The 26,736-nt window shown below is 34.8% G+C and overlaps 1 protein-coding gene across 1 annotated transcript in view; it reads left to right on the top strand.

Moving 5' to 3' along the window:
• Positions 1 to 26,736, top strand: part of LOC148948607 (condensin-2 complex subunit D3-like) — a 155,899-nt gene that overhangs the window by 71,052 nt on the left and 58,111 nt on the right. The window contains exons 7-9 of the mRNA XM_089094006.1: positions 2,455 to 2,638; positions 15,750 to 15,999; positions 17,639 to 17,798. Coding sequence (XP_088950132.1) covers positions 2,455 to 2,638; positions 15,750 to 15,999; positions 17,639 to 17,798 — 594 coding nt within the window. The remainder of the gene's footprint in view (positions 1 to 2,454; positions 2,639 to 15,749; positions 16,000 to 17,638; positions 17,799 to 26,736) is intronic.

Raw genomic sequence — 26,736 nt, forward strand, 5'->3', positions numbered from 1 at the left:
TTTGATCTGTGATGAGCTTTTAGGATTAAAAGTCAAAATGTCATGTGTTCAACTATATATGGAAATAATAAAACAAGTATTAGTGGCGACGCTTTGTTTTTGTAAATTTTTTTTTCTAGTCTTTCAATTCGAGTCGCCAGCTTTTAATTTTCTTCTTGCCTTTACGGACTCTTGGTATTTAATCAAGGATAGTCTTTTAATAAGCTTTTTTGTGTCATTTTTTCCTCTATAGAATCCGGGAAGCATAAATAATTCCCTGACTAAAATTTTTCCTTTGGGGTTAATAAATCTATTGTGAGACTTCGAAAATTCTTCTATTTGTTTCCCTTTTGAGTGGAGAATTTATATCAGCTTTCTTTCCGTGTCACTGCCCCTTTAGGACCAGTTGTCACATTTTGAATGCTAGAATTAAGACTTCAGAGTTGTTTCTCAAGAATTCCAGTGGTACTTTTTCATGTGGAAAAATACCAATGAACCACCGTTGCTGAAGTCGGTTGTCGAAATTAGGCAGCTAAAGATCGAGGCGTAAATAAATAAATTTGGCTTGATTTGACTTAATAGAATGTTGCCCCATAACCTTTTGAAATGGGAGTTTCTTAAACTTGGAGAAATGAAGAAACTTTTTCATTTTCTCCGCTTGTTTTCTTGTTCATCCGTTGATTTGATAATTTTTCATATGTTGATAGTAATTTTTGGTGTTACTCCTAGGAGCTACATGGGTTACCCGCAGTCCGCTAGGAATTCCTAAATTACTGGTCTTGGCCCGAAACGAGTATTTTTTAAAAGAACCTTCGAAGGTAGAATAATGTGTTCATTTGTATTAAATATATCGTAAAGATTATAGGAATATATAAAGGAATCCTGAGCCATCGAGTAAAGAGGCTTTAAGGCTCCCCTGTATGTGGACGTTCACGGATCCCTGATTAGATTGTCACTTTCATTTTAAGTCAGAATCAAATTGTGCCTTGGGATTCATTTTTTTTTTTTAAGAATTATATTCGCATGCACAAAGGCTCTGTTTTAAATCGAAAATAGAATAAACAAAATATTAAATAGATTATCCAACATTTCAAAATACTTCTATATTGTAAGAGGGACATATTTGACACTGTGTTTAGGTTTAGGATATTAGCATGACAGCATAACGACAGCGTTATGACAAAGCTATCCCTCAATACACGCAAAGACATTGAGTTTCTAAATCAAGATTTTATACCATGTTTTCTTTTCGATTTTGTTTTACTCTGCTTTTTTTCCTAGAACTTTACATAATGCAGTGCTGAATAGGCGTAAGTTTAAAACGCCCTAACTTCATTTCGTTCTCTACACTATGCGTCTAGCGTAACGCCTTTGAACATTATCATTTTGAACTTGGTCAAGTTTTTAATTGGGTGATTAAAAAATTTCTGTAAGCTTGTTTGGTATTAAATGGTTATCGTGTCCCGAAATGGCTTCTGCTCAGTGCTTGACACACACTGCATTTTGAGTCAGAATTATTGAAAATTAGATATCTATGGTTTCTTAGTATATACCGTTTTATGTACAGGGGCTGGTAGGCAAATATTATCATTTAAAATTTACACGATGCGTTTCGAAGCTGGATAGGTGATAATAGTAAGAAGTATTATTTCACCTCAACTAGAAACAGTCTAATTTACTCTTCACAATCAGAATCAGAGGAAAGAAAAGCTGGAAGGTTTTTTTGTACTTGACTATCTTAATTAGAAACTTTCTTTAGAAAGAGTCTTTTATCTTGAAATTTAGCGCCTCGTGTGGATAACAAACTTTTGATATGTCTTGCGATGACAATTTTGTATCCCATGAGTCTAAATCCAACTATTCGTACTAATGAAAGGTTCACTGAAAAAAGAATGAAATTCTACAAAATTAAAAGTTATAGAGATAGTGGTGTTTTCAAGATCCTTATTCTTGATGGAAAGGAAAGTGATATTTGAATTTTTCACTATTTTGTGACTGTCAGTAATGACTGACGAATAAAAAAATATTCTATTATCAAATAATTTTGTGTAATGTTCAGTGTGTCTTATTTATGTCTGGTCAAAGTTTTCTTCAGGGAATATATGCAAATAAAGGTGTTTGCTAGTTTTTTTTTATTTTTACTATTTTTGTTGTTGTTGTTTTGCTGTAAGTAGAAAAGATATTCAGCAAAAAATATAGCATTACAAAAATGAAATTTTCTTAATTACAAGGCATGCTTCCAAACTAGCTAATGATAAAATAATAAACTAATATCAAATGTCAGTGTCATGGATTCGTGCTGGAAAAATATGATGTTTTTAAATATGTTAGTAGAGAAAAGTTGGTTTAAAACTACTGGACATTTTATCAACTATTGGCATTTTAGGCTACTGTCTCAGGTAAATAAATATCCAGAAGGGCCCGCAATATTTCTTGTCTTCGTTTTAATCTATTACTCATATTCTTTTTTTTTAGCTATGTGATCTTTACCTCTCCGAAAAAATTTTGAAGAATACTTCGGATGGAAGGCGTTCACCGTCTTTTGAAGAGGGTATCCTAAAAAGACTGATAACCTTGGGCGATCTAGCACAGTTGTGCCCAGGCAAAGTAAGCTCGCGTGTATGTGTTGCTGTTCAGAGTGTTGTCTTCCCGACAGATGGTAAACAAAAATAAGTATTTTTCTCTAAAATTTTAGCTATGTCGACGGTACCATGCGTAGAGATAATAAGTTAAAAATTACAATTTTCCATAAGCTCATGGTTTGCACAGCCATATGCGCATTTTACAAAATTTTACATCTCGACAGATCTGAACAATAAGTTGGTTTTTTCGTCATTAAACTACTGGGGTCTTACTTCTCTGGTAACAAGAATATATTTTTTAAATTCCTCAACATACTAAGACCTTAGCTCTCGTTGCGTTTCGGCCATCGTGTAACATATGTATCTAAATGGCTGAAGATTAAGGATCTTGATGAGAATTTCATCAGCGCACTCGTCAAGGTCCTTCCTTATCGATCGGAGAATATGACAATATACCAATCTAATTTGTTTAATTTTTTGTTGGAATGTTGTTAAAAAAGATGCAGAGAGGATCGAGTACTAAAAGAGTATTGAATATTTAGGGAATGAGGGTAGGTAGAAGGCACGGTAACAGTGAATTTTTATGTTCATTTTTTCGTAGAGTCTTCGAACTAACCTTGGGATGGTTCTCTGTCGCCCTTTGTCCATGTATACTGTTGAAAAGGAATTTTACTATAAAAGATCGATTTTTCGATAGTGTCTAGTGAAAATGATCAGTGAATGAAAGCTGTGTTTTTCACCTTGTTTTTATTTTGTAATTCAGAACTGAATTTCAGTTTTAAACGATCGTAGGAAGCTTTTATGGTACCCAAATGATGGTAAGACGGTCAACCTTGTTGATTTTGTTTTTGTAAATTGAATACTGGCAGGATCGATACAAGATATTAGGGCATATAGAAGTACTTTTATTGATTCTAAAAGGCAAAGATTACCATCCAGTAGTCTCTAAAGCTAATTTAAAGTCTAACCGCATGAAGGATCCCTACCTTCCGGGTAGTTGTGGCGCTGATAGACTCCAGGATGAGAATTTGAGAGGAATATCTCGACAAGAGTTGGATATGAAACTGGAGAGTCTAGAATTTGAATAAAGGATAAGATGGAAAAAGATAGATGGAATAATTTTGGGAAAATAGTTTGCTAAGTAACAAAATATGTCTTTGAATGGAAAGTTAGAAACTTAGCTAGGAATATTAGCGAAAACGTCTTAAGCTTAGTAGAAGATAGAAGGAGTTTGTACAAGAAGTTTGTGGGTGATGAAATCTTACAAGAGTAAGTAATGAAAGTAAAGAAAGTGATCAAAGCAGAATAGGAGTTAAAACATGAATTAGGAAGATATAAGAGGGAGGTCACGAAAACAGTTGCCGAGGATCTGGATGGTGCAGCCAGATGGCATAATAGTAAGACATTTATTTGCTGGTTAATGAATTGAGAGGAAATAGTCTGCCTGGCTTTGTCCGAGTTAGAAATTGGAATGGAGCCTCAATTAGCGATGAGGAAAGCGTTATTGAGGGGTATGTAGAACAGTTTTGTGGATGTGTTAAACCATCATAGAGTAGTTAGAATAATATAGAAAATAATGTAAAAAAAAATTCGACAATAGACAGGTGCTGTATAGTCTATGGGTTATCAATGTTTCTTGACTACAAAGTTCCGTGCATCAGCCACATCAGCCACCTGGCACCTTGGATCCAAGCCCGGGCCTCGTTTGCTAAACAAAGAAAATTCGCCTGTTTTTGAGCCCTATTTTGAGATATAATAGTTTTTTGTTTTTTTTGTTTTTTTTTTCAATTATCTGCAAGTCCAAAGGACTTACAGATAATAGTTTCAACCTTCGTAACCTCTAGCACAGTCTAAGATTTATTTCAGTCCCTTTTCTTACACAGCAAATAACCATTTGGTTACAGCAGCTCCTTAGGTTGAAAAAGTTAGGTTGGTGATAGCGTTGTAAACGAGATTTTGAAATATGGTGGTTGTGAAGTTAAATATTAATTACTGAAGATTATGAATACGATTTTTAAAAAAAGGAAGTATCTAGTGATAACAGGAAAATTTTAAATAAACCTGTTTAAAAGAAAGGTAATATAAGCGAGTGTTGTAATTACAAAGGCATTAGATTGGTTTATCTAGGAAACACATTACTTAGGATGGTGATACCCTTTAGCGTAAAATCTTGAGAGAAAAACAACGTAGTTTTAGCTGATGTGTCGACCTAATGTCCCGCTTTAAGATTAAGAATTGAGAAGTGTCTTGGTCATCAGACCCTTTAATAGTGGTGCTAATTCACGAAAATATTGGGAGGGGGAAACATTATTTTTTTCAAAATCTAGTAGGAGGTGCAATTTTTTTCCAACAAAAATACATAAATGGGGTATTTTTCAATGAAAATGCCGAAAAAGGGTATTGTTCGCAGTATTGGGGGGGGGGGGGGGTACAATAAAATATAAGTCCCCCTCCCCCAATTGTTGCTGCTGCTCTTTAGTTCTCGGTTTTATATATTATGGACGGATGTTTGATTTAGCTGATATAAAAGCTTTAGTGAAGGTCCTGTCACTGTATGGTATTCTAGATAAACATATTAAAATGATTATTGCTATCTATAAGTGTAATACTGCTGCGGTAAACGTAGGAAGTGAGGTCATTAACTGGTGCTATGTGGAATCAGGAGTTATTCAGTAGTTGTGTCCTATCCTTTTTAATAGGGATTATTTTTATTGACTTGGTCCTAAAAAAAAAAAAAAAAACCAGCAAATGCTATAAGAGAATATGAGATCAAGTGGGAAGGTAAAACTCTCCTTGAATCGGATTATACAAATGATTTGAGTGTCCTAGATGAAAATGTTCAATGAATTTTTGGAGGAAGAGTTTCACGAAAATTAATTTTAAAAAGATCAAGGTGCGAGACTAGGAATAAGTGAGGTTGAAGAGGTGACGTTACGTAACGACAAACGAGGGAATATATTTTTTTTTTATGTACAAGGCCGTACCCAGGAATCTTTTTCGGAGGGGGTTTTACTCAAAGATTTGTTTCGGGGGGGGGGGGTTACACAAAAAAAAACGTATACAAAATTTGTTTATATCTATTTTTTTACGTTTTTACGAGTCAAAAAACATTTTGGGAGGGGTTCAAACCCCCATAACCCCCACCCCTCCGGGTACGGCCTTGTTTATATATATAGCATTATTAGTAAGGTGTTGGATGCCTTAGAGTTTTAGAAAACAGAATAGCCAAGGCTATTCTGTTTTTATTGCAGTTGGAAAAAAGTAGAAAAATAGGAAGATAAGTCTGTGAACTAAGATTAGAAAAATTGAACCTAGAATAATGATAGTGGTCAAATATTGGTCTGAAGCATGGGCGCTTCGAAAGGCTGAGGAAGATTTGTTGAAGGTTTTCAACTGGATTTTCCAAGGATAATTGAGGTAATTGTCTCACTAACCATATATCAAATAACAGACTGTACAGAAAATGTGGCCCCATCCCACTTTCTAGAGTCGTAATGAAAAAAAGTTTAAGATGGTTGGCCATGTTTTATGGATGAAGAGCGATAGATTCCCAAAGATTTTGCTTTTTGGGCGTCCATCTTGAGCCAAACAAAAAGCAGGTTATTCCCAAACGGCGGGAATTTGTCATACGAAAGGATTTAACTGAAACTTAAACTTCATGGGAGGATGTTAAAGAGCAAAGCTTTGAGTGTATTGGGCAAGAGGAGAAGCGTTCGCAACTGTTTTGGCCTAATGTGGCTTGGTGCTGCATTCAGTTGTGCGTAGTAGCGGTAGTAGTAGTATATACGAAGCTCGTCAATAATTCTAAACTGCTTAGCAATATCAGAAATCTCACTGGAGAACATCCTTGAGCACCGTCCTGTTCGGGTGAAAAATTTGGGTTTGTGGCACAAAATGGCAAAAATTAGTTCTTTTCTCTGACTTGATGTCTTTTGTTTCTTAAAAACTGTTTTTTTTTTTTTTAATATCTGTTTGAATGAGACCTCTCATGTTGTTTCATGTCCACCACTTCAGCATGATCACCCTGGGAAAAAATAAAATAAGCTAATCAGCGAATAAATTAACACGCATCCGTTAACCATATTTCTTGGAAAAAATACAACATTTCATGTTATCGAAATAGGAACTTAAAATTCTGCAATTGAGCTCTTAGACGTAATGAATATGATGGTGCATTTTTACTGTGATTGCAACCCTTTTATAGTATTTTGCCCCCCCCCTTTTTATTTCTTAAATAGCGCTAATTTTCTCAGGCTTTTAGCCTTTTATGGGTAATCATAGACATAATAAACTTTATGTATTTGGAATCACTGTAAAAATGAGATAATATTGATATATTTATTGTTATCAAATTGCGTTTTCTTGTCTTTAGATTTATATAGAAATATGATGCTCTTTAGTTACAGTTCGTTACCGCGAAAAGGTTGATCAGAATAAATTTCTTGAGTCAAATAAAATGATATTGCCTAGCTAGCTTATTTACCCTCTGGTAGCCAAATTGAGGATATCGTAGGTCCTCATTGATCAGTGATAAAAAAGATAATTGTGTCAAAAAATAGCTATCAATTTATAGCTGACATAAAATAACATAAAATAATCATGACATTAAGATATAAAATAATTGATTATAAAGAAAAAGGAATTGAGAATTAGAACAAATTTTAAAATATTCTATTGGCATATAGTATTTGTTAGGGAAGATATGTGATCATAAAGGATATAGGCCTAATACTAAATTTTACTGGATATTTTTTCTTTAATTTTATGTCTTGTGGGCATGGTGGTGGAAGCCAGGTTTGTCCAAGTCCTACTGCTTCCCCTTTGTACATCAATGAAAGGTGAGGTAACCTAGTGAACCCTTTAAAATACCACCCTATCGTCATAACACCCCATGTAGCCACCTCAAACAACATAGACCCTATTGCTGCTTTCCTATCCCATCAAATGGATCTACTGGCGATTGAGGACCAGTTTGATGCTTAAATAAGCAATTTTAACCTGTTGAAAAGAAGGGGTTATCTTATACCTAGACCGAAGATCCAGCTTCATCACCTTGACTATTACAACGGACTGCAAGATTTGATGTGGCAATAATATCTGTCTCCTACAAGTAGATCCAAACATATTTTTGGGGGGAACTTTCTTTCCTAGTACACCGCTTCTTCAGATGAAAAGATAAAGATTAAGCCACACACTTCGTCCTGATTACCTTCAATTCGACCAATTCATGAAGCCTGTCGATCAAATTGGGGAACAGACTAGCGGCATACCTGTCGTTCTTGATGAGCATAGAGCTGCAGAATGTGTCATTGAAAACGCCCACGCCCAATAGTTGCTAGGATAAAACAGGCAGCGTTTTCTTTCATATTTCTTATCCCCAAGAGTCGTTAGAGTTGCTCAAGTCAGTTCATTTTATTTCTGCATTACGAATTAGGAAGTTTTAAATCCTTTCTTTGTCTATAATCATTAGCAAGACCATTTTACCTTCTTCTTCAGATTTATTATTTTTCCAGTCCTTTTCCTTTAATCCTTTTATAGTTCGTCTTGTTAGTTGGCACACTCGGATAAACGTTCCAGCGATCTGTCGGAACCAAGTCTGCAAAGTTAACGCTTTATTTAACCTTACTTCTGGCTTGCATTTTATTTGTCTCCTTGGCATCAAGTTAAGCCTCATCTGTTATCTAACCTTAGGTTTAATTTATCATTTTACCCCTGCTATAACATCGCAAAAATATGATGCACTTTTCTTTCTTCTTCTTTGCCTCTAATGGAAAAGTTATAGCTTTTCTAAGGGCCAAATGTTTTAAATGAAGAGTTGCTGAATCAATTTTGCAGTTCGGATTTCTCACTAAAAAGAAAGAAATCCAACGCTTTGTGACATATCTTCTTTCGGATTCGTCAGGTTTCGAAAGAATGCTTTGGCTAAAAAAAGGAGAAAGTAAGGTAAAGATCTTTTCTATTCCGGAAGTCCCAAGGGCGTCTTGTCCCAATTGTATCCTGTGTTCAAGAGAAGATATATTTCTAAGTCTCCGGAAAATGAAAGTAAGAAATAGATTAAGGGGCGAAAGTCTGACACTCTACTTTAATTTCTTAGTTAAGAAAGTAAGGGAGAAGCTTTTGATTTAACTACCTGTTAAATTAATTTATTATAATTGGTTCCTTGTTGCCTATATTGAATACCTTTTTTCGGCAAATTTTTAAAAGCTCTTAAAATACAAATTAAAATTTCTCAATAATGTTTCTTTTTTATTGGGCTATTATTTTCTCCCCCATAAATTTGTTCTGTTAACTTCTTTTCTTTTTGCCTCTGTTGTATTTTTCATATTCTCTTTTGTGCTGAAAGACTAAGTTTTAGAAAAAGACTAAACTTATGCAATAAGAATTTTACATTAGATGAAATTGGGGTGAAGGGTATTTTTAGGTAATGGGATATATAAAATTCGACAAATTAAAAAATCTGAAACAATTCAAAGTCAGGCTTCAAATATAGACAAGTTAGACTTATAGAAAAGAAAACAGAGTTTTTATGTTCAAATATTGCAGATTAGCTTCTATTCCAAATAGAGCACTTAGCTTGTAGGGCTGGGATATAAAATAAGTTAAACAAAGGGCTGGGGTATGAAATAGATATATAAATAAAACATCAGAAAAAAGATGCTCTACGAGAAACATTTAAGAAACGTTCAAGTGAATGTTTAAGATGAACAAACAAATTGAAAATCCCATCACTAGAAACGATTTTTTTTTAATTCTAAAGAATATCAAATGATCGGCCTATCCATCGTTAAATCTGTGAAATTTACGGTGATGACTGATTCACTGGTTAGAACAGTATTTCCCAAAGTATAGGTCAAGACCCGACAGCGAGTCGTTTTGCTGGGTCACGAAAAAAATTGTGAAAACTCTCAAAAAATTTGTTTACATATTATTTTTTTAAAATTTTGAAAAATGTTTCAAGTTTGTAAATTGTATACAATCTTGTCCGTCAAATAGAAGACTTTTTGCTGAATTATGCAAGGGAATGTAGAATGATCCTGAATACTTCCTTTTGTATTGTAGTTCACGATCACTTTTGAAAAGGAAATGTTTTAAAACGTTTGTTTGGGCTAAAAGACGAAGCTTTGTTATTTGAGAATTCAAGGACCAACCACCTAAAGACCTTACCTTAGACCTTAGCTCCTCCTGTACCTCCAGAGGCACACAGGGCGTCCGTTAACAGCCTCCAATCATCCCGCAAATGAGCTGCGGCGTAAATGTCCTCCCACTCTGGGATTAAGGATGCGTGAAGGGCTCTCTTGTCCCTCTCATATGTCCTGTGAAGCGTGTTTTTGGGCCTTCCTCGCCGACGCGTGCCGTCTGGTTGCCACTGGAGGATCATATTCGGTAGTCTCGATCTTGGCATACGGATAACATGGCCAAGATAGCGCCATCTTCGTTGCCTGACTGCATCAGCGACATCAGGCTGGTTTGTGTAGTGGCGAATTTCCATGTTTGTTATCCTATCCTTCCAGTTGATGTTTAGGATACGTCGAAGACAGTTGTTTTCATATGCAGTGAGTCGTTTTTACTTCTCAGCTGTGATTTTTAAAAAATACATAGCGTATTTCAAGATAGAAATGACGGTGCTTATGAAAAGGCGAAGTTTTATCTGAAGTGAGTACTTCGCTGATCTCCAGACTGTTCGAAGTCGTTGAAATGCCGAGCTTGCCAGGACTATTCGTGTTCGCAGTTCTTTTTCGGAGTCGCCACTAAACGAGACGGTGCTGCCAAGATATCGGAAGTCAGTGACTTGCTCTATGCTTTCAGTCCCCAGCTGAATATTCATCGGTGAGTTAGTGGTTGACATCGCTTTGGTTTTGGGGGTATTGATATGTAACCCAAACTGCTCCGCTCTTTTGGCTAACTTGCATAAAAAGTCTTGAAGTTTGCTTTTGTCTTTCTCCATCAATCCAACATCGTCTGCAAAGTCGAGATCTTGGACTAGTCTGCCTGCAATTTTGATCCCGTATCCATCAAGTTGCCTGAATATGTAGGGGGCTGTTTTTCCATTAGAGGATAGATTCCGCGATTTTGTGTGGTTGATAAAATCAGTCTATTCCTGCGAAATATAAACTACATTCAAGAATTGAATTTATATTTTCAAGGCTTTGTTTCAACATTTTCAAAATATCGGGAAAAACTGCTGTGATAACTAAAAAATGACTGCGGGAACATGGACTTTCAAAACAAGATATTAAGTTTTTTGAGACATTAGTTAATTTAAATTAAAACTTGTACAAACTATGATGGAGCAGATTTAAATTTAGAAACACTCTCAGTTTCAAGTCAAGAACGTATTTCTGAGCTAAATTTAGTTTTAAAAATGACTTTTCTTATATTCTTTTAAATATTAACCGATTGAATATCCATTTTCTGTCGAAATGGAAAAGGAAGAAATGTTTAATCCTGATGAGCAAGAGGTTACTAAATTAATTGAAATTTTATACAACACCAGTTTGAAGAAAGTGTTTGAAAATTTACCCGGGACAGTTATTCTTAACCATTCCGCGCGTAAAATTGAGACAGAAAAGAGAAAGCAAGACATATAAATAGAATTTTGCATAAGAATTTTTGGCAAATTCCCCCAGTTTATAATTTGCCCTGAAAAGTTCACTCCCTGTAAACTTCCCTCCTTATGGAAAATTCCCTTGTGGAAAACCTCCCAGCAGAAAAGTTGCCCCCCCCCCTCACCTGAAAATGTATGCATACATCCCAACAACAAATACTATGCGCAAACAATGGGCAAATGTATAGCTTAAAGACCTTTCCCCTGGGACCTTGGGGGGGGGGGGAGGCGTGTTATACCTGAAGGCATAGTTATTGAGCATTTCAACTATGATGAACAAAATGAAAATCTCAAAATTTTTATCGGACGATTTTGGGAAAAAAGGGGCATGGGAGAGGGCCTAGTTCCCCTCCAATTGTTTTGGTCACTTTAAAAAGGACACTAGAACTTTTAATTTCCGTTCGAATGAGTCCTCTCCCGATATTCTAGGACCAGTGGGTCGATACGATCACCCCTGGGGAAAAAAAATAATAATAATAATAAACCCGCATCCGTGATCTTTCTTCTGGGAAAAAATACAAAATTCCACATTTTTGCAGATAGAAGCTTGAAACCTCTACAATAGGGTTTTCTGATACGTTGAATCTGATGGTATGATTTTTATTAAGATCACCTGACTTTTAGAGGGTGTTTCCTACTTTTTCGAAAATCAGGAAAATCTTCTCAGGGTCGTAACCTTTGATGATTAAGACTAAACTTAATGCCGATTCTTTTTTTTTTTTTTTTTTTTTTTTTTTTTTTTTTAAGATAAGATAAGTTTTATTCCTAATTAATTAATCATACAAGAAAACACATTGTGCTAATCCCCCAAAGGCTCCTAAGCCTGTAATAGGGGGGAATACATACCGTTTAAATCAATCACTAAATCAATAAAAAAAACATTAAAATAGACCTACGTTGAAAAATCGAATCAATGCATACAATCCAACCACAACACTCCTAATCCCCCTCGAAAGGCTCCATGGCCAGGGATACAAGGGAGAATGAGAAAAAAAAAAGAAAATACAATATATCCAAACAACCATAAAAAAGAAATCAATCGCCAAACAACATATAAAAATAAAAAGAGACCATACCTGAGGCCTGGGAGCCATAGCGCAGAGAAGACCACCATAAAACAAAACTTAACATTCAGAGGACATCAACTCCACAAAAAAAAAAAAAAAAAAATTATTCTATTTGATTCTTAACTAAATGGTCCTTAAGAATCCTCTTGAAAGTGCCAAACGAGTGGCATTTCTGTACTGAAGAAGGCAGGGAGTTCCAAACCTGATGACAAGCGATGAGGGGATTGAAATCTGACCGCACAATGGGAGTAGGAGGAATGCAGATACTATGTGACGAACGAAGGTTATATGGAGCTGAATCAGAAATAAACTGAGGAGTTTTTTGAAGAGATTTAGGAAGATTGCCATGATATATCTATTGGTATCAAAATTCTTGTTTTTTAGAATTTCGGTTACTTTTGAGCCGGGTCACCATTTACTTACAGTTCGTTACCACAAAATGTTTTATTTGAGAATAAAACTAACTTCGTTACCTCCTAATCTGAAATTGTTATGTAATGACAAAAAATGTCAACCTTCATACTACGAATAAAATATATAGAAACAGAATATTGAATTAGACTTTATTAAACAAAAACAAACAATACACAATTTAATCACAAGTAGCCGTCCAATAAGAATCAAAGAATTATTGATGATATTTTAAGTACTCGGGTTTTCTAAACTTTTTCGGAAATTGTTTTGAACGAAATGAGCGAACAAAGAACTAGATATAATTTAAAAAAATTGTAAACAAATGTTTTTTTTTATATTAGATGGGTTGCGACATGTTTTATAACTTGTGCCAAACCACAGTCAAGAAAGTTTGAGACACGATGGGTTTAGAAGATGGGTGTGACTTTTCAATGAAGGTCGTGCAATTGTACATGGTTGAGGACAAAGTGGTAGACCACTCATAGTTAACGGTGATCGAAATGAATTCTAAAGAAAAAAGTAGATTACCATAATGTCGCTATCAACACATTTCTCTCAAATTTCTCGATTTCTCCTCCATAAAATTAATTTGAAAAAACTAAGTTTTTTCTCACGGAAGTAAAGAGCAAAGTTTATACTTAAGACAGGTGATTACGTCGTAGACTATGCAAGATATATCTACAAAACTAGCTCAAATACACTGACTCGCGGTATTTCTCAACATTTGTAGGATTCTAAAAACTAATACTTTATTGATGGCCTTTTTTTATATAGTATTTTGTCCAGTAAATTTGTCTGTCTTTAGTTATAGTTTTTTTTTTTTTTCTTAAAGTTGGATATTTTTGTTTCATTTCGTGAATGTCAGTTTGTTTATCTACAGTTGCTTTTGACATAGTAAAAATTTATGCTGACAAATGGAGAAAGTGATTAAAAGTTTCAAAAATGCTAGTTCTTCATTCTAGTATATAAAGAATATTTATCTTTCTATGATGTAGGATGAGATATGATCGTGGGATGTTTTGTTAGTGTGTTCTGTGATGTAGGGGACAAAAGTCTTCTCGTATCTGGACGTTCAGCAGCGAACGGGGGGGGGGGCAAGGTTGGGACAGGTTGAGAATCAACCCGAGGCGGGTGGAATCTGGGTGGGGAGTGTCTTTCGGGAAAATATTTACCTTGCGTGGGTTCGTCATTGTGTTGTTTGAAAAATGGAGGCACCACAGACCTCTTCTGTTCTCAAGCGTTTCTAACCTAGCTTTTTTAGAAGAAAACAATATGAAACTTTATCTTCTTTAGTAATTGTTCGCAGTGCTCTTTTTTGGATAGAATCAATTTTATCTGACTCTTCCCTGGAGATACAAGGGTGCCAAACTGACAAGCATACTCAGAATAAGGGCGAACAAAGTAAGTATAAATCCTTAAGGAATGGGGAGGGTGGACACTAAATTTATTTAGGAGCTTAAGGAGGGAAATAGATGAATTAGCTTTATGAATGATATTTTGAACATGGATACCCCACTTTAAATTAGAACAAAAAATGACCCCGAGTAATTTGAAGAAGGAATCAGAAATTTCGGGATAACATTAAGAAACTGGGAGGGGGGGGGCTTAAGGAGAAAATTGGCATTATTATCAACATCAACAATTATGAACGGCTATTTACGGCATTATTATGGATTTAGAAGAGTTCACTCTCATGTCCGAATCTAAGGCATCATGCGTAGTGCCATTGAGTGTGCTCATAGGGTTGCTCATTAAATTTCTATAACAGGTTCCGACGACCGTAAGGTCATTGGGAAATTTCCATCTGTCAGGAAATTCCATAATCTGGCTCTTGACCTTTTGCTTTTTGACCTTGTCAACGGAGGACCTTCTTTTATGCAAATGATACATGCGGTATACTGACTAAAAGTTCTGTTATAATTTCAGTTCTCACCGTTAATCTATTGTCAGTTTTTAGAAGGCGTTACAATACAAATTTTGAAAATGGAAGCAGTAAATACAGTTGAGTCGTTCTTAAGTCAAATTGATTTAGTCTCTTCTTTTTTAAGATTAATTTAAAAAGTGTTTTCCTCAAAATAAGTTTTTCAAAGAAAAGTAAAGAACTCCATTAAAAATATGAGCAAAAATAAAATCAAATAATCTACCAAGCGTGAAACTACCACAAATCAGCATCGATAAATAAATGAAACCCAAAACGAACAGAAATTACAATAATTAACCGAGTCAAACTCAAAACGAGCAGAAATTAACATAATTGGGGTGCAAAACCCTATGCCTTCCCAAGGCCGGAACAAAATTTACACTTTACTGAAAAAATATAGATGTTTTTATTTTTGTAAATTTAAAAAATCAAATAATATTAGCAATTTGATTATTAAATATCAGTATATGTATATTAAACTGACAATGCACATTCATTTGTATTTTTTCAGTAAAATGCAAATTTTGTTCTGGCCTTGGGAAGGCATGGGGGTTTTGCGCCCAACTTATGTTAATTTCTGCTCGTTTGAATTTGATTTGGTTATTTATTGTAATTTCTGTTCGTTTTGGGTTTCATTCCGTTTTTTCTTTGCCATTTCGCTTTAATAGCATCTATTTAAATAGGGCTGTATATGCTAACAAGCATTAGTTTCTAGATGGCATTTTTCCTAATGCAAAAAAAAATCCTTTTTTTAACTAAATTTTCGGTGCTGTAAATTGCTTGATGAAGCGTTATAATGCTAGTATTTATTTTATTACTTAATGTTTATACTTATATTTAGGAAGAGTTGTGATAAATGTCAAAATAATTTCAGGTTGACACATATGCAAATGGAGCTGGATTTTTGACTCTTACCCTCCGCCTGAAGTGTCGATATTTTTACAATTGTTCGCATAGTTCTGATAGTCTATAATAGCTGCCTATTTTTATGTTTTTCAGTATACCGCCTCCCCAATAAAGTATCGACTTCCACCAATAATAAATTCTTGTCTCAGTTATTGTCTAGAGTTGATACCTTGTGGGGCCTAAGAGGCTCAAGCTCTAAAAGCAGGGTCTCCAATCCCTATATAGCTGATCGGAGCTAGTAATTTTGGAAGAATAAGCTTTCTTTTATTTTCTAGGAAATTCTTCTGTTTCATCAAGCCAGCCTATCCCTTCCTCGCAAATTCCTTCCAGTCAACCAGTGATGTGCTCTTTCAATCCATCTCCAGTTCTGCAATCTGCTGGTTTATTAACCTTAGGAAAACTTTGTTTACAAAATGAAAAGCTGGCCAAACAAGTTGTTCCGGCTCTGGGCAAACTTCTTGGATCATCTTCAGAACCTGCTTTGAAAAATAATATCGTCCATGTGCTCTGCGACATTATAATTAGGTTGGCAAACTAAATCATTTATGTTTTTCTAAGCAAAAATTTTCCACATTTTTTACATAGGTCTTAAGACAAGCTTTTCATTGTATGACGAGGTTGAACGACTCGATTGTCATACTTAATTTGTGAGGCAAGGCTGCGCCTGAGGGAGAAAGGGGGAGGGGTATTTTAGCTTTTTTCAGCCGTTAAGTGACCAGGCATTACCTATTTTTATGCTATTCTTACCAATTTTAGAGGGGGTTCAAACTGATAATTCTCCTCTTCTCCCTTCCTTGTGTGGCCTTGTTTCATGACATAAAAATGGGTATCATGATACTAAAAATTATTGAAAGTAGCTGACGATTTCCCCATACCTTTATCTTCTCCCCATCCCTGATACAGCCGATTTCCCCATCACTGTATCTTCTCCCCATCCCTGATACAGCCGATTTCCCCATCCCTTTATCTTTTCCTCATCCCTGATGCAGCCGATTTCCCCATCCCTGTATCTTCTCCCATCCCTGATATAGCCGATTTTCCTATCCCTGTATCTTCTCTCATCCCTGATACAACCGATTTCCCCATCCCTTTATTTTCTCCCCACCCCTGATACAGCCTCAAAGTTGTATCTTCTAATATTTACTCTTTATGTGTAAATGAGATGTTAAAACTAATGATAAAAATAAATAATGTAAAGCTTTGTAACCCACTTACGAATCCTAACCCTTATCGATATCTGATTAAATTAAAGCGCATTTTTTTCAAAATAAGCAACCGTATATTTGGTAATTTAGGAGAAATTAGCAATAGTGTAATCCGCTAGAATTATTTATTGATTGTAAATTAAGTCAAGTTCTCACAGAAGATGGCTAGTTTGACCAGCGAAATGACCAAGTGACGAACTCCAGCTCATGTGAATTATAGCTGGTATTGCTGATTGAAAGAAGAACTGGAGAAGTCTTCTCGGAACGTTTCTAGAAGTATTTCGATTTTGAACCCCCCCCCCCTCGCCCTAGTGAAAATGTATCCTTCCCTATATGTGTACAGAGCATGCAGAAAATTAGCTAAAAAGGCTTTAAAGCTGCAAAAAACTGGTTTTGTGACTAAAAAACAACTAATATCAGGTTGATATAAAAGTAAATTAAGATGCAAATTAAACTAAAATTGAAAATTAAACTCAACCCAAAAAAATTAAAGAAATAAGCAGAAATTGCAGCCAAATCAAACAGTTCGTCGTAACGAACTGTAAGGAGTGACTCGGCCCAACAGTAACTGAAATTAAAAAAATATAATTTTGCTAAAAATAAATACATAAAAAATTGACAAACTTTTTCTATTAAAGAAGCGGAATTATCATTGAATATTTATTGTCTTTGAGATAATAGTTGACAAATTTAGACATGTACATTCATAGTAAGTTTAAACACACTGAAAAAAATGTCTCAGGCCTAGGTGCATCAATTGAGAGGATGGGGCAGCGACCCCCCCCCCGCCAGATTTTGAAAAATAACTTTTTTGGGCCGATGAAAACAGTGACTTGAACCGGAAAAATATTACTAGTAACTTTTTTTTCATTTATAAAACATAAAAAATGTTCCTTTTATATTTAGTGGTATCAGTAATAATTACTCTTAATTTTTGTTTTCTTTTTTTATTCGTATAGGTACGCTTCGTTAGCGGATTCGCTGATGTTCCATGTGCTATTGTGTTTAAAGGATAATCACATTCAAGTAAGAAGAACTACACTCAGCCTCCTCATCGGACTCTTCCAAGAAGATTATCTCAAACTCCGTGATAACTTTTTCTACAAGATTTTGCAAATGGTAATTTATCCATTATTTTGTGTCCTGCTTTTACAAATAATGACTTTTGACTAATTTTCATCTGCTTCTAAGTCGTGTATCGTTCTTTGCTTGACATGGACGATTTCTCGATTAACATGGACATGGACGATTTCTCATTTACCATTTTGCAAAATTTTACCATTTTGCAAATGGTAATTTATCCATTTTTTGTGTCCTGATTTTAAAAATAATGACTTTTGACTAATTTCATCTGCTTCTAAGTCTTGTATCGTTCTTTGCTTGACATGGACGATTTCTCGATTAACATGGACATGGACGATTTCTCATTTACCATTTTGCAAAATTTTACCATTTTGCAAATGGTAATTTATCCATTTTTTGTGTCCTGATTTTAAAAATAATGACTTTTGACTAATTTCATCTGCTTCTAAGTCTTGTATCGTTCTTTGCTTGACATGGACGATTTCTCGATTGACATGGACATGGATGATTTCTCATGGAAGCTAATTTCATGCTTACAAATGGACGTAATAAATTAAAAAATGTATACCACAAATGAGCCAAAGAGCGTGGGACCCAGTTCAGATAGGAAATGTTGGTACTTTAACGAGGACTTGATAGGGAATAAAACTGCTTCCGCCACTGCCAATTTAGCGGTTTCCAGCAGAAGTTTAAAGATTCAAAACAAGCTTATTTTTAATTTATTAAAATTTGGAATTCAATTAAAGCTTTCATTAAGCCTATTTAACTTAAAATTTTCTAGCAATAGGTAATTTCTTCGGTTTTAAACTTTGATTTTATTTTAATATAGTCAGGGCTCGATTATCATGCAGAACATAGGCTGGTATAAAAAGATGTTTACGGTGACGAAAATGATTCTTTTATCAATGACGCGCAAAATTAAAAACAGCGATAATAATTTATAATTTAATAACTGCAGACAATATTTTATTTAAGCTTTGTATTATTAACTTTATGGCTTTTGCTGGTGATGGTGTTGTGAAAACTTGAGTTTTATCTATTCCCCGTTCTCTTTGAATGGAGCCTTGGCTTCTGAAACATAAATTCAAAATCTAAAAAAAAAGTAAAGAGTGCCAAAATCTAGCTATTGTAAATCATCATCATTTTTTGTGCCAAACTACTAATACTACTAACAACTCACCGCAGCACCAAGCCGCCTGAGGCCAATACAGCTACTCACGCTCCTCCTCCATCCCTATTTATTCCAAGCCTCCCTTTTTACACCCTCCCACGAAGTTCCCATTTCCTTTAAATCTTTCTTTATGACGTCCTCCCACCCTAGACGAGGACGACCTGGTTTCCGTTTAGCCCTAGACGGTTGGTCGAAAAGAACAATCTTCGGTAATCTGTCATCCTTCATCCGCGCAACGTGCCCTAGCCATCTCAACTTTTCTTTCATTATAGCCCTAGAGAGCGGTATTGGACCACATTTTTCGTACAGCCTATTGTTTGAAATACGGTCAGTCAGCCGGGTACCCAGAACAATCCTTAAGCAATTTCTCTGGAAAACATCTAGCAAATCTTCATCCGCTCTTCGAAGCGCCCGTGCTTCAGAGCCGTATTTCACCACTGTCATTACTGTAGCTTCTAGTATTCTAATCTTGCAAACTTATCTTCCTATTCTTCCAAACTTTTTTTTAACTGTGAAAAAAGACCCTGAGCCTTGGCTATTCTACTTTTAACATTTTCACTGCTCCTACCATCTTTACTAATACTATGACCAAGGTAAGTGAAGCTGGCCACCTGATTAATTTTTTCATTACCCTATGTCACCTTTTCATCTTCACTTACTCCTAGCCTTAGTGACTAAGTCTTCTTAATATTAATTTTCAAACCTATTTTAGCACCCTGAACTCGCTAAACCTTTAAAAGTCCATTCATTTTGATCACACTTTCATCCAGGATGAAATCATCAGCATAATCTAAGTCCGGGAGACTTTTTCCTCCCCATTTGATTCCGTGGTCCCCCATTGCCTTTCCTGTACTCCTTAAGACAAAGTCCATCAAAATTTTGGGAAACGAATGAAACTTTTACTAAGGCAGTAAAAGCTTTGCGAAAACAAAACAAAAATGTTCAAATAGTAAATAAAAGTTCGAATATTTTGACTTCACATCCAGAAGCTATTATCAACAGAAAAAAAAACTTTGTGACAAGATAAAAAAAAACGAAAAGAAACACACAAATCCTATTAAAAAAAAAGAAGAAAACTCACATTCAGTCACTATTCCATATGTTTGTGCTTGTTTAAAATGACATATATCGCTTATTTTATCCTAGGGTTTTCTTTGAATTCATCAACTTTGTTTTCTCTTGTTATAAGAAAAGTTAAAATTTCTTCTCCTCGGTAGATAATAAAAATATATTCTTCTTCGTGTAAATATATTCTTCTTCCTCCTTATTTCTTTGTTTCCTTCAGCAAGTAGCATAGGCTGTCGACATCAATACTATTTTGTATTTCTTCGCAAGACAGTATCTAATATTAGATTAGCTCTTTTTTAATAAAGGCAAAGTACTTGTCTATGTTAATGTACTTTTTCCTGAGTGTTGGTTACCTGAAAGTCCTTGTTATTTCTCTAGCTGAAAAAGATGAAATTAGGGGTGAATGGCGCCGGATCGAGTGTTGTTTCTACGAAATTACCTGGAATAGCTGTTATTTGATTCAGCTATGACTAATGAGCTAATAGATTTTTCATTTAAAATTTTTATTTTAAAGAAAATTATATTCTCTTCTACAAGATATAAGAAGGATTATAATTGTTGCATAGCCTAATACAAAGCGGTCACCACTGGCGGTTTGTCACTTACTACAATGATTTTCTCTTGTTTTGGTGATATACAACAGGAGTTGCTAAATTTGGGGATTTTTTGACGTTTTTTTCCATCTAGTGGACTTGTTGTCTACTTGAGGCCCAGTAATTTGAGGTTAAGACAGATAAAGAATTAACTAATTTTACGAATAATAATTAGCCTATCCTTGGCTTTTTTTAGATTAATAATTAGAATATTTTATTTTTAAAATCATCAAATATCTCCTTTTTTATTTATAATGCTATTGTTTTGACTACCCCAGTTTACTCTGATTTGACTTGGATTGCCCAGCTAAATGTTATGAAAAACACCACTGTTGAAAGTACATGAGTAATCTAAGATTGAGTATTTTAGTCCTTCTTTTAAGGTTTTTTTTTTTCTTAATTGTCAATATTAACATGAAATGGCGCTCGATGCTAAATCAGGTCTTTAAATGGGCTTGGTGATATAGTGCTTTTCGTGGATTTTTTTTGTGGAGAAAATTTTGTTATTATTAGTTTTTAATTTTATTATCCATCTGTATGTACTGCGAGTAATGTTTGTGTGTCGCAGAATAAGTCTGATTCTATGTAAGTTATTAAAATAAAAAAGAAGTTTTTTTCAACTGAAAGTAAGGAGCAAAATTGAAAAGGAACAGAAATTATTCGTATTGTAAGGGGGTACCCGCTCCTCAATCTCTTGATCATTAAGCCAAAGTTTTTTAGTGCTTTAAATAACCTCTTATCCCAAATTAACGGCCCTTGTGTTTCAGCAGTCGTTCTTAAAACATTGGGAGAAAAAAGTCAAAATTTAGCTTAAAGAGCTAAATTTAGCTCTTTTATGGGCAACCCCTCTCATATACGGAATAATTTCTTTTCGTGTTAAGTTTTAATGTTGCTCCTTACTTTCAGTTGAAAAAATTGTTTTTATTTTATTTCAATTTTTTTAATCAGGCCGGAAAATCCCCTCCCGCCTCCATGGAAATCCCCCCCCCCCCACCTGAAAAAATTCGGTATATTTACAAATAACATATGCCATATGCAAATAATGGACAAATTCCGTCCTTTCCCCAGGGATTGTAGGGGGTCTTGTTATCCCCAGAGGCATAGTTATTGAACCTTTCAACTATTTTTTACAAAACAGCTATCTGAAAATTGTGATAGGATGTCTTTGGGGAAAAGGGGGCATGAAAGGAGGCTAGTTGCCCTCTAATCTTTTTGGTCACTTAAAAGGGACACATGAACTGTTAATTTCCATTTGAACGAGCCCTCTGCCAATCTTCTAGGACCATTGGTTTGATAAAATCACCCCTTAGGAAAAAGAAAAAAATAAACACGCATCCGTGACCTTTCTTTTGGGAAAAATACGAAATTCTCTATTTTTGTAAGTAGAAGCTTGAAACCTCGACAGTGGAATTCTCCGATGTGCTTAATCTGATGGTTTAATTTTTAATAAAATCCCTTGATTCTTTGGGGGTGCTTCACCACTTTTCCAAAAAAAATTATTTTTTTTTTTAATTAGCATAAAAAACCAATTCTTTTGATGTTTTAATTATTCAAAATTTCTTCTTTTAGAGTTTCGGTTACTGTTGGGGCAAACTCGTTCCTTGCTCACAGTTCGCTAACCACGAACTGTTTAAAAGTCAAAGAATACAGGAAACTTAGATGATCAGAAACTCAAGTAATTTTACCGGAGGTAAATCACGAACGACCTCTCGGTCTGGAGGGCCTCTATAATGTTTTTAGTGTCAGTGTTCAGATCAAACCCTTCTGCTGCTTGCACCGCTAGGGTTAATTCTTAACCCCTATTAAGTCCTTGTTAAATTGGTAAAGCTTAGATTTTCTTATCTAGTTTCTAATGTTTTCTGATTAGTGCTATTGTTCCTATTGTCGCCTAAGGAAATGTGATTTTGTAAATGACTGTTTTGTTTTGCTGCTCTCAAACATACAGAGAAGATTGGATGCTGTAATAAATGCCAAATAATAAAGCTAACCAGGGCGCCTCTTATGGTTAATGGGATTGATAAAGAAGGAGAAAGAAAAGCTATCAGTTGTACTTTGTAGCTTAATGCAGTGATGAAAATTTTTCTGAGTTTTTGGGCCTTGTCATTTGTCGGCGTTTACTCTAATATCTAAGCCCAAAAGATAGAAAATTGTATCGTCAAGGTCTTCGATTGATAAAACATCACAAATACATTTTTAATTCATACTAAGTATTTTAAATTATTTATCCATGGAATTAATAAACATTGGGATGAAGATCATTTTGTGCAATTAAAATTCTTTTTAAATTTCTGAATTTTTTAAAGAGGCAAAACTAACTTCTTTCAATTATTGTTCAAATATTTAAGTTAGATTAAATTTGATTAAAGTTTATTTTGCTCATTAACCTGGGGGCCTCGTTGCTCTTGGCCTGGGGGCTCGCTCCTACCTTTATTTCAAAGAAATGATTGAAAAGACTTGGAAAGGGGACCAGTTAGTAAAGATAGATCAATTTTGAGTCCCAGCTGTTTGACCTGTATTTGCTTTGCAGAAATAATTCTTTTAGTTTTGTTAAGACTAGAAAAATAGGACATGTTTCTTCTGTTAATGTAGTTAAAACGTACGTGTTTGACTGAGGTCTGTCATTCAAGTTATTCTACCGCGTCATTTCCTTAAGAATAGCTTTTTCTTTCTTTTTTTCTCCCAGAGATCACGAGCCTTAACAGTTTTCTATTGCAATTCTATCCTTTCCAAGGAATCCCAAAAATTAATTTTCGATATGAACTTCCTTCCAGTTCATGTTTCAAAAGTCGATGAACTAGGTTCTTTTGTTTTTAGATCTTTCAAGACGGGACCTGCTCGCATTGACTATATTAGGAAAGCAGCTTGGGAAATATAAACTATTCTTATCTAGATTAAGTTTACTGTGCAGACAAAAGTATTGCTAAAATTTAGCTTTTCACGAGTCAAGAGTTCAGTTTTGAAATTCTCGCAGTTTTCTTGGAAAATACTCGCACTTTATGATTTTCATTGATTATGATTTTCATTTATATACTTGCCAGTGATGCGGAGCCTTCTTAACTAAAGATACAAAGCCCATTTTTGTCAGGTTCAAAGAAGAGGCGTTTCCGCTTCTTCCTCAAAAAGAGGAATCTGCGATCACAGTTGCGTTTTTATTGTAAAATATCTGTACCTGTAAATAGTTACACTTATTTTTATCATGGAAATAGAGTACTTTAATTAGGGGATTCTAATACCCAGGCTGGTAAAAATAGGGATGTATGATATCCTAGAATAGGGAGATTTGCTGGAGGAAGGGAAATAGAAATGGTAATAGACTGCTACAGCTTTGAAGGGACAATAATCTACTTATACTGAATAGGTGTTCCGTCATAAAGCTGCCCTAAGCTAAAAATGCATTCACATGACAGTTAGACGACTAAACACATCGATTATGTTATTGCAAGTCGAAAACCGGCGGGGTCAGAAATGCCAATTCAGTAAAATCTAGGGGAGGGGGGGGGTTTATTCTCTTTTTTTACTAATGAAGCAAAAAGTTGTTTTTGAAAGTCTAGAGTGGGGTCTTTTTTTATATGAAAATATACAAAAATTATATTGCTCAAACTCTAGGGAGACACTTACCCCCTCATTGGTGCCTTATGGCAGGATTGACACAGAAAACTGAGTTACATAGGGGCGCTGTTAATAATGTTCAAAGTAAAGATACTGATAGCTTGATAGTGTCGATTTAGTGTCGAAAATTTGATAGTGTCGAAGATGGGTGGAATGATTCTATAAAAAAAATTTTGAGGAACAGCAGAAGATGTCTTAGGAAGGGAAGTTGGCAAATTAGCGAAAAAGTTAAAAGTTTGGTAGAGAAGAGAGGGATTTTGTGAAGAAATTTCTTGTTGATAGATCTTACGAGAATAAGTGGAAAATAGAGAAGGCATTAACGTATGTACTAAGGAGAAGTACAATCGAGACTATGAGTGAAATTGCTGAGGCTCTGGAATCTGTAGCCAGACGGCATAATGGAGATATTATGTTGGCATGTTAGCATTCGAAAGGAAGTAATCAGTCCGGACTAGTCCTGTTAAGGATAAGAACAGTGCATCAATTATTGATAAAGAGTGGGTTAAGGAGCAAAGGAGAGAACGTTTTGAGAATGTACTAAACTATGATAAAATCGTCGGTAATGACGCAGAAAATCGTGAGAAATATTTTTGTAATTTAGAAGTGAAGGAATATTTATTTAGTAAGGAAAAGTTATGGATGGTACTGAAGGGTCTGAAAATTAATAAGGAACATTGATATTATGGTAAATTAATGTTTGAAATATGGTATTTTCGAAGTTAGAGATGAGATGTCCAAAATTCTAAGAATAGTTTTCGGTAAAAGGGAAGTACCTCATTATTTTAGGAAGACTTTAATTAAAGTTTTGTAGAAGAAGGGGGATAAGAGTGAGTCTAGTAATGCTTCTATGATTACTTCTATGAAGCATTGACTGGACTTGAGTGATTCTATGATTTCTTGTAAAAAGCATTAACTGGATTTTGGTAGAATGCAAATTACTTATCATGATGATACCTGTAATGAGTGGCTTTAGGTAAAGTTTTAAGATAAGAGCAATGTCATCTTGGGAATAGGAGAGGATGTGTCCCCTTAGTTTTTGCACTTACATTAATAATAGTGAACTCTCCAAGACTTGCAAGACGGTACAGATGGTTTAAGCGTCCTAGATAAAATTTTAGGGAAATGAATGAATTCTTGGAGGTTTTGAGAGTTGAAGTCCCAAGAATAGTGTGAAAGTTAATGCTAAGAAGAGAATTTTGCTTAAATTAGGAGTAAATGAGGGTGAAGACCTGATGCAAGGAGATCGGTCGAGTAGGTTGCTTTGCTTACATAGGTAGCGTTATTAATAATGATGGTGAATGCATTGAAGGGGTGAAAAGTAGAATAGCAAAGGTGCGGGGTGTTTTTTTTTTGCAGTTGAAACACGTCTAGAAGAATAGGAAGACAAGTCTTGTAACTAAGATTAGGATGTTAGATGCCACTCATGAAAATGAACAAGTATTGCTTCAAATATTGGGTGCTTTGAAAGGCTGTAGAAGTTAAGTTAGATGTTTCAGTGAGGTAGTACCGAGGATAGTTCTAGGTGACAGTATGCCAAACACATAATTCTGCAAAAATAGTGGTTCGATCCTGTTTTCTAGGGCTACAATTAAGGACAGGCTAAGATGACTAGATCATGTTTAATAAATGAAGGATGATGGTTTATCTTAAATTGTACATTTTTGCGACCCATCTGTGCCCAAACGAAAAGCAGGAAATTTGCGGATGGGGTAGGAAGAGCCTATTGCAGCGGCTTTAAAGGAATTTAAAGGAATCTCCCTACTTAAAGAGAATCTCTGAACGGATTTGGGTCGAGTAAGATCGTGAGCAGCTTTGTCGACCTTATGTAATTCCTGTGGGCACCATTCCCTGAAGCCAGAACCTTTTTGAGTATTTTGATACCCTTAGGTTTCGAAAAGCATTTCAATATTCCATATATGGTGAATACTTTGCCAGGAAATTGGAATTTGAATTTTGTCATGTTTTCAGTATCTAGTGAAAGTAATCGCACGCAGGTTGATTTTAGTAGTATTAAAATACTGAAAAATAAACACTTTATAGAAAATAAAAGAAAACTTTTAAAAAACCACGTTTTACAAAAGGACTAGAAATGGGGAAATAAATTTTCGGTTCTGAAGAATACTGAAGAATATACATACTTCAAAATTTTCTGAATATTGTGAATTTTTTCACTAAAAATTAAAACATGGTGTGCATTTTCAATCAACTACCTTTTGATATCTAACTATTTATCATACAAGCATAATTTTATGAATGCTGTGGATGACAAATTCAGTTCTTTATTTAAGTAAAATGCGAACCATGTTTAAATTTTTTTTAAGTTTGAGTAAGAGAGTTCACAAAATTCAAAATATACAGAAAATTTTGAAGGATGTATACCAAAAGTATTTTTTAGAACCGAAAAAAAATTTTCCCCCGTTTAGTCCATTTGCAAAACGTGATTTTTTTTTTATATAAAGCATTTATTTACCTCTTTCTGGTTTTAAATTCGACAGATTCAAAAATAAAAACTAAGAAATATATGGTGAATGAT

Source organism: Artemia sp. Qi Xiang Cuo, chromosome 9 (assembly GCF_049724085.1).
Source record: "Artemia sp. Qi Xiang Cuo chromosome 9, ASM4972408v1, whole genome shotgun sequence".
Taxonomy (NCBI): domain Eukaryota; kingdom Metazoa; phylum Arthropoda; class Branchiopoda; order Anostraca; family Artemiidae; genus Artemia; species Artemia sp. Qi Xiang Cuo.